The following is a 15,101-nucleotide window of genomic DNA, read 5'->3' on the forward strand; positions in this document are numbered from 1 at the left end:
AGATCAAAATACCTGGGGAAAACTTTCAGTGGAATTAAAATACAAGATGAGAACAATGCCCATAATCAACCAATTATGTTGATCTGCAGCTTTGCTTTCTTCCACCCATTTTCTAACACCATTCTACCACCATCCACACACCCAAAGCTTCGCCCCGCCCACCCAATTCCCGAATTTCTCCCGCATATATACCTCCACATCACTTTCTGAGGGAGTCTCGCCAAAGCTCCTGCCAATGTATGTGCAACTTCATCCGACAAATACTTCACACCGGCTCCAAACGATACGAGGACAAAGCCTTCCTCTTTAGCACCATCTGCCCAGGTCAGGAAGTCCTGATTCATATTAAAAAATTACATATTAAATCCTTATTTCATTTACAGAACATAAGGTAAGGTATCTTTATTAGTCACATGTACATCAAAACACACAGTGAAATACATCTTTTTGCATATTGTTCTGAGGGCAGCAAACAAGTGTTGCCACACTTCCGGTGCCAACATAGCATGCCCACAACTTCCTAACCTGTACGTCTTTGGAATGTGGGAGGAAATCTGAGCATCCAGAGAAAACTCACGCAGACACGGGTAGAACGTACAAACTCCATAAAGACAGTGGCCGGATTTGAATCTGGGTCGCTGGCGCTGTAAAGCGTTACACTAACCGCTACATCTCATAATAAAGAAAACATCAGGGAATTTATACTGATCAAATGTCAGCTCTCAGCTTTGCCTTTTATCAGGATGAGGGATGTTCTGGAGCCAGGACTTCTGCACTATGCCACTTGAAGCCTAGTGAGACCTCATTAGCCTTTCTCACTCTCAAGTGGGCAATGCAATTGGCAATCCACATTTGGCCCAGATGAAAGCAGGGGCTGTTGACAGCAACTCCAGCATGGTTCAGCCAATTATCTCTGTTGAGAATCTTGTTTTTTTTGTTCTACTGCCAAGTTTAAGTAAAGAAATGTAAAAGAGCTTATCTGAAAAAGACAAGAACATAGCAAAGAACTTTTAACCAATCTGGGACATCATGTTGCAGTTGTACAAAATATTGCTTAGACCACACTTGGAGTGTTGTGTATAGTTCTGGTCATCATGCTGCAGGAAAGGTGTTGAAACATTTGAGAATTCAGAAGAGATTCACTAGGATGTTGCCTGGAATGGAAGGCTGTAGTTGCAAGGAAATATTAGATTGATTGGGTTTACTTGCACTGGAACATAAGAGGCAGAGACTGAGCTTTACAAAATTATGAGGGGCATAGACAGAATAGAAACTCAGAATCAGTTACCCAGGGCAGGGTAGTCTAGAACTAGAGGAAATTGGATTGTGGTAGAGGAGAAATTTAAAGGAAATCTGATGGGTATGTTTTTCCACAGATGGCAGTGAATATCTGGAGCGAGCTGCCAGAGCAGAGGCAGATGCAATTACAATGTTTAAAAGTCATTTGAACAGGTACTTGGAGGCATAAGAGGAAAGGCATAGAGGGATTTAACGTGGGCAAGTGGGATCAGCATGGATAGGTATCAAGGTTGGCATGGAGGAGGTGGGCCAAAAGGGCCCATTTCTGTGGGATATGATTCTACAAATAGTGCTCAGGAGCCATTGTAGAAAACTGTATGCTAGCCTTTAATACATCATTAAAAATTTGCTGGATTGGTACTTCAATTATGTGGGGAAACCAGAAGGGCAGCAAAGACAAGCCAGGGAACTACTGGCCAGTGAGCCTGACATCAGTGGTGAGTAAGATACTGGAGGGGATTCTGAGGGATAGCATCTGGATAGACAAGGACTGATTAGGGACAGTCAGTGTACTTTGTGCATGGGAAATAGTCTCTCACAAATCTGTTTGAGCTAATTGAAGAGGTAACCAAAGAGGACTGATGAAGGCACTGCGATGGGCATTGTCTACCTGGACTTTATTAAGACCTCTGACAAGGTCCTGCATAGAAGGGTAGTCTGGAAGGTTAGATTACATGGGATCCATAAGTGGATACATAATTGGCTTGATGGCAGGAAGCAGAGGGTGATTGTAAAAGGTTGCTTTTCGGACTAGAGGATTGTGAGTTATGGTGTGTGACAGGGATCAGTGCCAGGCCCATAGCCGTTTGCCATTTACATAAACTATTTGGATGACAATGTACAAGGCATGGTCAGTAAGTTTGCAGATGATGTAACAATACCTGGTAATGTAGACAGTGAAGGTTATCAAATAGGTTAATGGGCTGAGGAATAGCAAATGGCATTCAATCCAGATAAATGTGAGGTGTTGCATTTTGGGAAGTCAGACCAGTATAGGATTTTTACAGTGAATGGTAGGGCCCTGGGGAGTGTTGCAGAACAGAGGAAACTAGGAGTACAAGTACATAGTTCCCTGAAAGTGGCATTACATGTAGACAGGGTGGTGAAGACAGCATGTGTCTTACTGGCCTTCAGTCAGGGCATTGAGTATAGGAGTTTGGATGTTCATCAATGAGGCGACACCTGGAGTATTGTGTACAGTTTTGGTCACCCTGTAGAAACGATGTCATTAAGCTGGAAAGAGTGCAAAGATTTCCAACAATGTTGGCAAGACTTGAGGGCCTGAGCTGTGGGGTAGGCTAGGATTCATTCATTGGAGTGTAGGAGACTGACAGGTGATCTTATAGGAGGTGTACAAAATCATCAGGGGCATAGATAGGGTGAATGCAGAGTCTTTTTCCCCCAGAGAAAGAATCAAAAACTATAGGGCATAGGTTTAAGATGAGAGGCAAAAGATTTCAAAAGGGACCTGAGGAGCAACTTCAACACACAGAGTGATGCATGTATGGAACGAGCTGCCAAGGGAAAGTGGTTGAGGCAGGTACAACAACAACAACAACAACAACAACATTTAAAAAAGACACTTTGACAGATACATGGATAGGAAAGGTTGAGGAATATGGGCCAAATGCAGGCAAATTGGTTTAGCATAGATGGCATGGATAAGTTGGGCTGAAGGGCCTGTTTCTGTGCTATATTACTCTACAACTCTAAGCTGGAGTTACTCCCTATGGAGCAGAGAAAGTACAAGGGAGATCTAATAAAATTGTTCAATGTCACAAAGAACTTTGATGAATTAGAATGCTTCAAGTGGCAAAGGACACACTGATTTATAGCAAAAGATCCACTCGTGGCGTAAAGAAAAACAAATGCACAGTTGATCTGGAATGCACTACCTGAAAAGATGGAAGTAGATTCAAAAGTAACTTTCAAATGCAATTGGATAAATACTTGGGGGAAGCTGAATTACAAGCAACTTCTTATGGTGGCAAGCACAATCCAAGATGGTGTTTATTTATACTGAGTGCCATTTGATACAAAATTCCATACATTTTGTATTCATTTTAATTTAAAAATTTGGACAAGTGCAGAGAACAGACTAAATGAAGACCTGCAAACTAAAAAGGGAATTAAAAATGGAAAGCAAGAACCAATTCATCTTCAGACAACTCAAAACCTGAAGAGACCATGAGTATATTACAAAATCACCAAGCAACCTGTTCTAATAGATGCAGTACTTCAAACTGATGCAAGTTGCAAAGTTGCAAAGAGAGCATCCTATCTGGATGTATCACAGCTTGGTACGGCAACTGCTCTGCCCAGGACCGCAAGAAACTGCAGAAAGTTGTGGACACAGCCCAGCGCATCACGGACACCAGCCTCCCCTCTGTCTTTACCTCTCGTTATCTTGGTGAAGCAGCCAGCATAATCAAAGACCCCACCCACCCAGGACATTCTCTCCTCTCCGCTTCCATGGGGTAGAAGATACAGGTGCCTGAGGGCACGTACCACCAGACTTAAGGACAGCTTCTACTCCACTGTGATAAGACTATTGAACTGTTCCTTTATACAATGATTTGGACTATGACCTCAATCTACCTTGCACCTTATTGCACTGCACTCTGTAGTTGTGACACTTTACTCTTTACTGTTACTGTTTTTACCTGTACTACATCAATGCACTTTGTACTGACTCAATGTAACTGCACTGTGTAATGAATTGACCTGTACGATCGGTTTGTAAGACAAGCTCTTCACTGTATCTTGGTACAAGTGACAATAATAAACCAATACCAAAGGCAATGTGAAATATTGTACAGCAAGTACAAGTGGTACTGCACAACTCCTTTATATAAATTGTCAACTTTACACACTCCATAAAATTTAGAACTAATTTAACTTTCAAAACAGCAGCATTCTGACATGTGCAAATAAGCACCACTGTGCAGGTCATATAACCTCACAAAAAGCCATAATCTATTTTATCACCTCAGCTGTCCCTACACATTAAAACCTACTTTGAAGCTTTGTGAAACTTTAGTGCTACGAACACGCCTCTTAGGAGCAGCAGCTGGTCATTCACCCCTTTGAGCTTGTTCTGCAACTCAAAATCACGGCTGCTCTACATTCTCATCTATCCACGGTAACCTTTCATCCCTTGCATACAAATTTATATTCAAAGGTACTATTTCCACCACCACTCTGGAAAAAAACAAGTTCCAAAGACACTTGATCCTAAACAGAAAAAAAATCACCATGGCTAAATTGAGCAACCCTTATTTTGAGACAGTGACCCCCAAATTCTGGTTTCTCCCATGAGCCATCCTCTCTACATCCACCCTACCAAGACACTTCAAGATCTTAGATGTTTCAATTGCCTTCTAAACTGCATTTTATATTAGTCTGTCCAACCTTCTCTCACAGTACATTAGGCTTGTGTTATGATTAAGCCAGCATCTATCTTCAATAGAAGAACTTTTTCCATCCACCTACTTTACATCTAAAATGGCCCTTACTTTGCTGTGTTTTGCAAAGACTTGCATATTACTCAGCACCAGTTTTGAGATGTCAGTTGTGCTCTGCCAATTTCCAGTGGCAGAACTGGAGTCTCCTTAGAATCCCCAGGAATTGTCTTGAATTCTGTACCTGATTAAAAAGGGCACAGAATCCACAAACCATGAATGGAGTTAGTTGGGAAGGAAAAAAAGTTATCTTTTAATGTTTTAAAATATTTGAAAGCATGTGTTTTTAGTGTTTTATATTTGAAGTGTTTAAAGATTTCATCTTCATTTAGCTTGGGCAAATTTAAAAGAATTTTTAAATACAAATATCAAAAAATAGATAGCTGTCAAAAGTATGTAGAGGAGTTTCATGAGTGGGGCTCTCTACCAGCTCTCTCCTTGAACTACATTACCCCAAATTGAGTAAACAGCTCTCTAAACTGGTCTTTGCATCAGAAACATTCCATGCCTAGGTTGCAACTGACAGTCAAACACAGTGGACCATCACTGGACATAATACTCAGCATATAAATATATATAACCTTAAAATAACTTATTTTCTTTTCTGCCCATAAATTAGTTAACTTTCCAAATATTTACAATTGCTCTCTCAAACACAAACCTTCAGTTAAATGAACTACCTCTTGAAATTACTTCTTAATTTGCCTTCATTTATACAGAGAAATCCCATAACTTATTATAATGCCTGACTTTTTGTACATGGTGCACCATGTGTTTTTTTTTTAAAAATGTATCCATTTTTTGGCATCACTGACATTAATTGCCAATTTCTAACTGACTTCAAGGAGATAATGTAGAGCTGGTGTCTTGAACCATTGCAGTCCTTGGGGGAGAATTGAAGAGAAAGCTCCAAGATTTAGTCTCAGCGACAGTGAACAGTACTATTATAGTGCACAACTGGGAGATGAAACTGTAGGTGGTGTCTTCCATCACATGCCTGATATGCCTTGTAGCTGGTAGAGATGTTTTAAGGTGTCTAGAAGAGAGTCATATGCTGCACGATACCCATCCTGTTCTTTCTTGTAGCCAATATTTACGTAGCCAATCCAGTCTGGTCGATGGCAATCTCCCAGTACGATGGGGGACCCAACAAGACTAATGTAATTGAATATCACAGGTCGAGGGTTACACCCTTCCTTGTTGGAGATTGTCATTGGTTGGCACTTTTGTGTCACATAGTTACTAATCACTTATCAACCCATGCCCAAATGTCATCTTTATCTTGTGGTGTGTAGGTATGGACTGCTTCATTTGCCAAGGAGCTGTGAATGAAATTGAATTTTCAATAGTGAATATCCCCATGTCTGATCTTGTGATGAAACAACTGAGAACATTGGGATTAGGGCACTGTCCTGAGGATCTCCTGGGACTGGGCTGATTGGCCTCCAACAACCCCAGTCATTGGGTGCAAGGTACGACTCCGTCACTACTGTTGCACAGGAACTACAAGGCCACACTATCAAATGCTGCCCTTGCTATCAACTTCACCTCATCCCTGGAATTCAGTTTTTTGTTTTTTTTGGACCAAGGCTGCAATAAGGTCTGCAGCTAAGTGTTCCTGGCAAAACAAACTAGGCATCCTTGAGCAGATTATTGGCAAGTTGGTGCTGCTTACAGCACTTCTCAATGCCATCCATCACTTTGATGAGAGAGTTTTGGTGGTTAGAAGATTTGGGGGTAGCCAGACTGGATTTTTTTTTTAATTTGTGAAAATACATAGACAATTCTTCACATTGTCAGATAGATACCAGTACTGCAAATGAACTGAAACACTGAGCTCTGGAATACAAGGCTTCAGCACCTTAGCCAACAATAAATGGCAACTGAGCCAATTCACTTACTTTATCTAAATCTGCTAACAAATTGCTGATCTCTAGTATCTTACAGAACAATTGCATAATTTTAAAGAAATTCAGTAGCTTCACTGATCCTCAAGTACATGAAGAATACCCTTCATGTAGTTTCAGGAGACTCTACTCAATTTTACAGCTAATAACTACACTTACACACTAGATAATTTCAACTACTCAAAAGACAATTGTTTGTGTTAACATTTAATATTAACATTTAATTTAATATTTCATTTAAATGTTAACATTTAAGATCATTACCAAAAGACATTCTGGAATTCCATGCAGGCAATAACACCCAAACATGTTCCACGATTTTTCTTCAGGTTTGCTAATCAGAGCTGCTGTGCACAATTTAGGGCATTCTGCTACAGGAAACAACTGGCCAATACAATTAGCCAGAGACTAGGTTAATAGTGCAAACTCTGGAAATATTCTTCATCCCCATTAGCACACACTTAAATGATTTGAAATGTTTCTCATATTACAAAATGTTATGATTGGGTTGCTGTGATTGGTTCAATTGGTCAACATTGTGGTAGAGAAGACAGAATTAAAACAGATAGGTAGTCGGTAACTAGACTGTATGATTATCAGCCACAAATGTTGGCATTTAAAACCTTTAAGGATTCAGACAGGTGTTTGAAGAATATTAACTAAATAGTATTAAATGAGGCTTGGGCAAAGAACAAAGTACAAACAAATAGCACTGACTACTTACCAATTCAAACATGTTAAAATGTGCTACAGTATAACCATCATTAAAAACTGAACAATTAATTCTAGTTACTGGCAGTTGATATGGCATTAAATCCAATTAGTTCATTATTAGAAAAATAATGCATTGGCATCCTGCCAAACAATGGCAACATTACATTTTTACTCAAAAATTTGTATAGCATACTTTGATATTTCCCCCCTGCTTTGTCAATTAAAAGCACAAAAGGAAACAAAAACTCAATTTTGCACTGTTGCTGCACTGTTTCATGAGTTTTGATTTTCATTAAAGCGGGAAAGGAAAATGTATGAAGAATTAATAAATGTTAAAAAAAAAGTAGAAATTAGATTTTAAATTTAACAGTCAACCTTCTGTACCATTTATCATATTTTAGGTCAAATGCTTGCTTCATTTCATTGCTCTCATTGCCTTTTGTCCTTTGATTTCCCACATCCATCTTATTTGTAAGACTCACTGAATGGCAAGTTCCATTTGGTGACTAAAACAGCCTTTATAATCGCAAACACGTAATGAAGTCACCCAAAGGAAAAAAAGTACCATGCAAAATGGACTGGAAAATGACAGGTGGAATTTAATGCAGACAAGTGTGAGGTGTTGCACTTTGGGAGGACAAACCAGCGAACAGTGAATGGTAGGGCTCTGAGATGTACGGGAGAACAAAGGGATCTGGGAATACAGATCCATAGTTCCATGAAAGTGGCATCACAGGTAGATAGGGTCATAAAGAAAGCTTTTGGCACTTTGGCCTTCATAAATCTAGGCATGAGTACAGGAGTTTGAATGTTATGTTGAAGTTGTTGGTGTTGGTGAGGCTGAATTTGGAGTATTGTGTGCAGTTCTGGTCACCTACCTACAAGAAAAGATATCAATAAGCTTGAGTGCAGAGAAAATTTACAAGGATGTTGCCGGAACTTGAGGACCCAAATTATAGGGAAAGGTTGAATAGGTTAAGACCATTTCCTGGAGCACAGGAGAAGAGGGGAGATCTTATAGAGGTATACAAAATTATGAGGGGTGAATTCATGCAGGTTTTTCCCCCCTCAGTTTGGGTGAGATTAGAATTAGAGGACATAGGTATAGGGTGAAAGCTGAAGTATAAGGGGAATCTGAGGGAGAATTTCTTCACTCAGAGGGTGGTGTGATTGTGGAACGAGCTGCCAGCAGAAGTGGTGGATGTGGGTTCAACTGTAACACTTGAGAGAGGTTTGAATAGGTACATGGATGGGAGGGGTTTGGAGGGATATGGTCTGGGTGTAGGTTGATGAGACTAGGCAGAAGATCAGGTCAGAATGGACTAGATGGGCTGAAGGCCCCGTTCCTGTGCTGTAATACTCTATGACATATTATTATAATTACTTTGTGTGGCTTCCCTTTTACTCTAGATATCAAAATAACAATAGTCTGTTGTTCTATACACAGCATTTTACATACAAACGTGCCCAGCTGTTGGTGAGGTATATGGAAGTCAGATGCTGCAGTGCATTTTAGTTACTCAAGGCAATAAAGAGCACAAAGTTTCTCCATTTTCTACTTGGAGTATTGTTCAAACTGCCAAGGGACCAACTTTTGGAACTAAAAGAGATACCAAGAAATTCAAATGGCCTTGCTTCCAGTTGGAAGTCTGGAAGTGAAATTTCACATTTTCCCTATTCTCTTTCATCCAATAACAGTAATTGATAGTTTGCCATGGTTCTATTGGCTGCAACAGACCTCCAACAGGCTTTTATCATCAAATGGATAAGCCCTCACAAAGGTCTTCACTGGAAAAAAGATTGTTTATCACCTTGTGTTCTCATTATGCGTGAGGTACAGTGCAATGGGCAAAGAACCAGATTTCTAACAAAAGTTAAACTCCCTCTGCAATTTATCAGGTAACATGCTTGAAAACGTGGATCAACACTGCTATATAAATGTGAATTTAAAATAAGCCAAAATCCTTATGCTGAGAGAAGAAAACTTCACTTTGTTTAAACTTTAGTATTGGGTCACATGTTTAGAAGGCACGGTTTTGTGTTAACACTCCGAGAAATAAGAAATTTTGAAGAGATGTCAATGCAGTAAAGGATTAGGGTAGCATTGCAGCACATTTTAAAAAATGAAATACTTTTTGATTGCTAATGTCAATACTTCCATTTAGTCTTCCCCCTCAGCCCCTTGAGAGCAACAACATGAAGGCATGCACAGACCAATGTGACGTGGGTGGAAAACCCTTTTTTGAAAAATGTTCAAAAACAAAGTTTTTGCTTTTAAAATAATCTGGTAACTTTCTTGCTCATTATCATGCTGTAGTCTACCACACAACAAATTTAAATCAATTTTACAACTTGCCAAGGTAAGAACTGAAATTTAGTTTCATAACTCCCATACTCTGACATCTAGCATTCCTCAAGCTAAAGTAATTCACAACCATCAGGAACAAAATACTGAATAATGCATAATAGGAACAATAAGTGCTCTTCATTTTTCATCTTGCATTTTGATTCATTGGCAAAAATGTGCTGACATTCCCAACATGCATTCAGTTTCATTTGTAGTAAGCAGCTCAAATGAAGGCACGGTACGAGGATGGTCAGTAAACCCTGGCGGGGGGGGGGGGGGGAGCGGAATGTCTGCTGCACACCAGTGGCATCAAGTGCGCCGATACACAAAACAATTCAGAATGAATACCTTGATCTCAGTCAGGTCATAAAGACTGAATGTATGTTAGGAGAGGTGAATTTTTTAAAACTAGGTCCTCAAAACCATTTGCACAAATAAAATATTTTAAGCAAAATTAGAAAGGAAAAATTGGTCTTGGGAAAAAAACATCAAAACATCACAATCCAAAATATAAACCACCAGGCTGTACAGCAGTTATTCCAGTCCAACTATAAAGATCGATGTTGCTACAACAACAACAACAAACAATTAATGAATGCACAGCTGTAACTACAGAGCCAGTCACAGGCTGACACTAACTGGCAGCACCACACTGGCCATATCTATGTTACACAATGCAAACAATTGAAACAAAAACCCTTTTCTACACTCCAGCTGAGAGCTCCTTGACCCTATTTAGAGAAATCAACTCTTCCATTGCCACCATGCACACAGATAAGAATATCATTTCCCTCAAATCAATGAATACAAATGTCTAATAACGATGAGCCACTTTTTAGGAAGTCACTGTTGCTTCAAGTATTACCAGTGAGTGAATGGTAAAGTACAAAACTACAATGGTTGAGATTTCGCAATAGAGGTAAATCACTTGGCAATCACAATTTAGTTTTTAAAATGAGACTGTCAGGTAACCATGGATTGTCATTTAACCAAGAAACATGAAGTTAATATCAGAAATACTGTACTCCAAAAGGATGCATCTTAATATCACTTTGACAGCTGATCCAAATACCACATTTCTAAGGTTGCCTCATGGATATTGTCCAAATTTATCAAATATTAGTTCAGTTATTCTGGAATAGACAAACCCTTTTTTATTGTGATGAATCATCACAAATATTTTTTGTTTGGCTTTCAGTAATCTTTCTTTCATTTTGCTCTTTGTACCAAATTTGTCATAGAATTCAATTTTCCAAATGAAGTTGCCCACTTCGGATTCTGTGCTGGTTATTAACTAACCATCAATATAATTGGTTCAGAAGGCACACAGTTTGAATCAGTGGACTGAACTATATTCGGAGATTCATCTTTGGATCTGAATGAATATGCCAATGCCGAACATACCAAGTTTTCCCAAACCAGAAGCTCTAGGAGATTCAGTCTGTTGAGGGCTAGATCTGTGGCATTGAAGACCAGCAATCCAGAACTCTACAAGAAGTCCAGATACGACCTACGGAGGCCATCGTGAGAGCAAAAAAGCAATTCCCAGTGAAGTTAGACACACAATTGGATGCACAACAGCTGTGGCAGGGTTTGCATGCCATTAATTCCTACAAGGTGAAACCAAACAGCATAAATGGCAGTAATGCTTCACTCCCCGTTGAGCTTTTATGCACAATTTGAAAGGGAGTATAACACTACACCTATACAAATCCCCACAGCATCTGGCGACACTGTAATCCGTCTCAGATGTCAATGTCAGAACATCCTTCAAGAGGGTGAACCCTCGCAAGGTGTCACATCCTGACAGTGTACTTGGCTGGGTACTGACAAACTGTGCCAACCAACTGGCTGGAGTGTTCAAGGACATCTTCAACCTCTCACTGCTGCAGACTGAAGTTCCCACCTACTTCAAAAGGGCAGCAATCATACTGGTGCCAAGAGCTGAGTGAGCTGCCTCAACAACTATTGCCTGGTAGCACTCATCTATTTTGATGAAGTGCTTTGAGAGCTTGGTTATGGCTAGTATTAACTCCTGCCTGAGCAAGGACCTGGACCCATTGCAATTTGCCTACTACCACAACAGGTCCACAGCAGATGCAATCACACTGGCTCTCCACTCTGCTTTGGAGCACCTGGACAACAGCAAAACATACGTCAGGCTGCTGTTTTATCAATTACAGCTCAGCATTCAACACCATCTCCTCAGTACTAATCAACAAGCTTCAAAACCTGGGCCTCTACCTCCCTCTGCAACTGGGCCCTCAACGATCAGGAGACAACAGTCAGTGCGGATTGGTGGTAACATCTCTTCCTCACTGACAGTCAACACAGGCGCACTGCAAGCATGTGTGCTTAGCCCACTGCTCTACTCTCCTCACACTCATATCTGTGTGGCTAAGCACAGCTCAAATGCCATCTATAAATTTACCAATGACACCACTGTTGGCAGAATTTCAGATGGCTATGAGGCAGCAAACAAAGTGAGATAAGATTGGCTGATTGAGTAGTGTTGCAGCAAGACCAGGAATTGATTGTAGACTTCAGGAAGGGGAAGTCGGGAGAACACACACCAGTCCTCATTGAGGGGCAAGCAGTGGAAAGAGTGAGCAGCTTTAAGTTCCTGGGCATTAACATCTTGGAGGATCTTTCCTGGGCCCAACACATTAATACAATCACAAAGGCGGTATGCCAGCAGCTCTAGTTCATTAGGAGTTTGAGGAGATTTGGTATGTCAAAGATTCTTGCAAATTTCAATAAATGTACAGTGGAGAACATTCTGACTGGTTGCATCATCACTTGGTATGGAGGCTCCAGTGCACAGGATCGCAAGAGGCTGTGGAGGGTTGTAGACTCAGCCAGCTCCATCACGGGCATAACTCTTCCCACCACCGAGGACATTCTCAAGGAGGTGTTGCCTCAAGGTGGCAACATCCACCACTAAGGATCCTCACCATCTGAGACATACCCTCTTCTGGTTATTACCATCTGGGAGGAGCCTGAAGACCCACACTCAATGATTCAGAAACAGCTTCTCCCCCTCTGCCATCAGATTTCTGAATGGTCCACGAACCCATGAAACTACTTCAATATTTTTATTTGCAGTATTTTGTAATTTAGAGTAATTTTATGTCTTTGCACTGTACTGCTGCCACAAAACAACAAATTTCACGACATACAAGTCAGTGATAATAAACCTGATTCTGATAGAGTTGCTAAAACCACTTGCGGATTCTGAACACAAGCAGATTATTCTACAGAAAAATAAAGGACTGGAGATGCTGGAATATATGTGGATGAAAACCACTGATGCTGGAGGAACTCAGCAGACCAGGCAGCATCCGTGAAGAAAAGCAGACAGTCAATGTTTCAGGTCAGGACCCTTCTTCAGGACTGAAGACCCACACTCAATGATTCAGAAACAGCTTCTTCCCCCCGCCATCAGATTTCACCCATGAACACTACTTCATTATTCTTTTTTTGGTACTATGATTATTCTGTGCCTAATGACTTTTTTTGACATAGGTGTCCAAAGGGAAATCTGAAGTCAAAAGCCCGTAGGAAGTCTTTAGACATGCAACAAGTGGCTTTTGGACCACAAAAATCTGATCCTACAGAACTGATCACTTGTTTTAACCAGGTATGAAAAAATGTTCAATTGTAATTTTTAGAGGAATGGGAGACTACAATTTAGAAAATGTGATAAGGCCCATGGCAGAGAGAATGTACACTGCAGAAAAAACTCTGCCTTACTAGGAATTGTCCATTACCATTTATAGTTATAGAAAGTTTTTAAACATATTTATATTACTGCTGCATTATAAACGTCATGCACAGAAAAACTAAAATTTTGAAACAATTGCTCACACCCAAGGAACTTCAATGTGCATTTTCAATTGAGTATTGAGAAATAATCTTGCTGAAAGTGATGAGGAATCAGTCTTTATGTAGATTAAAATAATTTTCATTTGTTTTACTGTCTCAACCTTATTTTATAAGATGCTTTCATTATAGTAACAACTGAAGTCCTTTGTTATGGAATTATACTAAGAATGCCAGGAAAGTTGGTTTGCAGTAACTTTACATGGGAATTCAATCTATTCACCAGTGGTGAGAAGGGAAAAAGTAGACAGTAATACAGTTAACTAATGCAGTTAAAGCAGTTTACAGCAACACACAAAGGAGCTGGAGGAACTCAGGCAGCATTTATGGAGGGAAATGAACAGTCGAGGTTTCAGGGAGACGAGATTCTGCAGATGCTGGAATCTGGAGCAACACACAAAATGCTGGAGGAATTCAACAGAACAGGCAGCATCTATGGAGTGAAATAAACAGTTGACGTTGCAGGTCAAGACCCTTCATCAGGACTGGAAAGAGGGGAGACAGCCAGTATAAAAAGTGTGGGGGGAAGTAGGGGTGGAGGAAGAGCTAGCAGGTGATAGGCAGATCCAGATGACGGGTGTTGACAGGCAGATGAGGGGAGGGAGGACAGTAGGAATGATGCAAGAGGTGGAGGTGATAGGTGGAAGTGACAAAGGGCTGAAGAAGATGTAATCTGATAGACGACAGTGGACCATGGAAGAAAGGAAAGGAGGTGCGGAAGGGAAACCAGTGGGAGAAATGTGTAGGTGATGGGCAGATCAAGAGGGTGGGGGTGGGGAAAAGGGGTAATGGGTCTGGTGAGATAAGGGGAAAAAAAAGGGGCAGAGGGGAGTTGTTACCAGAAGTTAGGAAAATGTTCAGGCTGTCAGTTTGGAGACTATCAAAACCAAACATGAGGCACTGTTCCTCTAATCTGAGTCTAGCCTCGCTGCGGCAGTGGAAGCAGCCGTGAACAGACACTTCAATATAGAAATGGGAAGTGGGCACTGGGAGATCCTGGCTGGTACATTGAACAGAGTGGAGTGAAGGTGCTCGATGAAGTGGTCCCCCAATCTGCGTCAGGTCTCACCAATGCAGAGGAGGCTGCACCTGGAACACCGGATGCAATAAATAACACCAATGGATTCACATGTGAAGGATTGCCTCACCTGGAAGGATTGTTTAGGGCCCTGGATGGTGGCAAGGGAGGAGGTGTAGGGGCAGGTCTAACATTTAGCATGACTGCAGGGTTAAATGCCTGGAGGGAGATTGGTGGGGAGGGATGAGCAGACAAGGGAATCACAGAAAGAGCTATCCCAAGGAAAGCGGAGAGCAGGGGGAAAAAGGGAAGATGTGCCTGGTGGTGGGATCCCGCTGGAGATGTTGGAAGTTGCCAAGAATATGTTGGACATGCAGGCTCGTAGGTGAGGACTTGAGGACTCTATCCCTATTTGCCTGGGGGTGGGGGGCGGGGGTGGAAATGAAGTGATGGCAGATATATGGCAAATAGAT

The 15,101-nt window shown here is 40.9% G+C and overlaps 1 protein-coding gene across 2 annotated transcripts in view; it reads right to left on the reverse strand.

Moving 5' to 3' along the window:
* The window catches only part of ugt8 (UDP glycosyltransferase 8), an 81,183-nt gene that overhangs the window by 28,494 nt on the left and 37,588 nt on the right, over positions 1-15,101 (reverse strand). For both annotated transcript variants that reach the window (XM_052010134.1, XM_052010135.1), the window contains exon 3: positions 193-335. In XM_052010134.1, coding sequence (XP_051866094.1) covers positions 193-335 — 143 coding nt within the window. The remainder of the gene's footprint in view (positions 1-192; positions 336-15,101) is intronic.

The sequence above is a fragment of the Pristis pectinata genome, chromosome 2 (assembly GCF_009764475.1).
Source record: "Pristis pectinata isolate sPriPec2 chromosome 2, sPriPec2.1.pri, whole genome shotgun sequence".
NCBI classification, from domain to species: Eukaryota; Metazoa; Chordata; class Chondrichthyes; order Rhinopristiformes; family Pristidae; genus Pristis; species Pristis pectinata.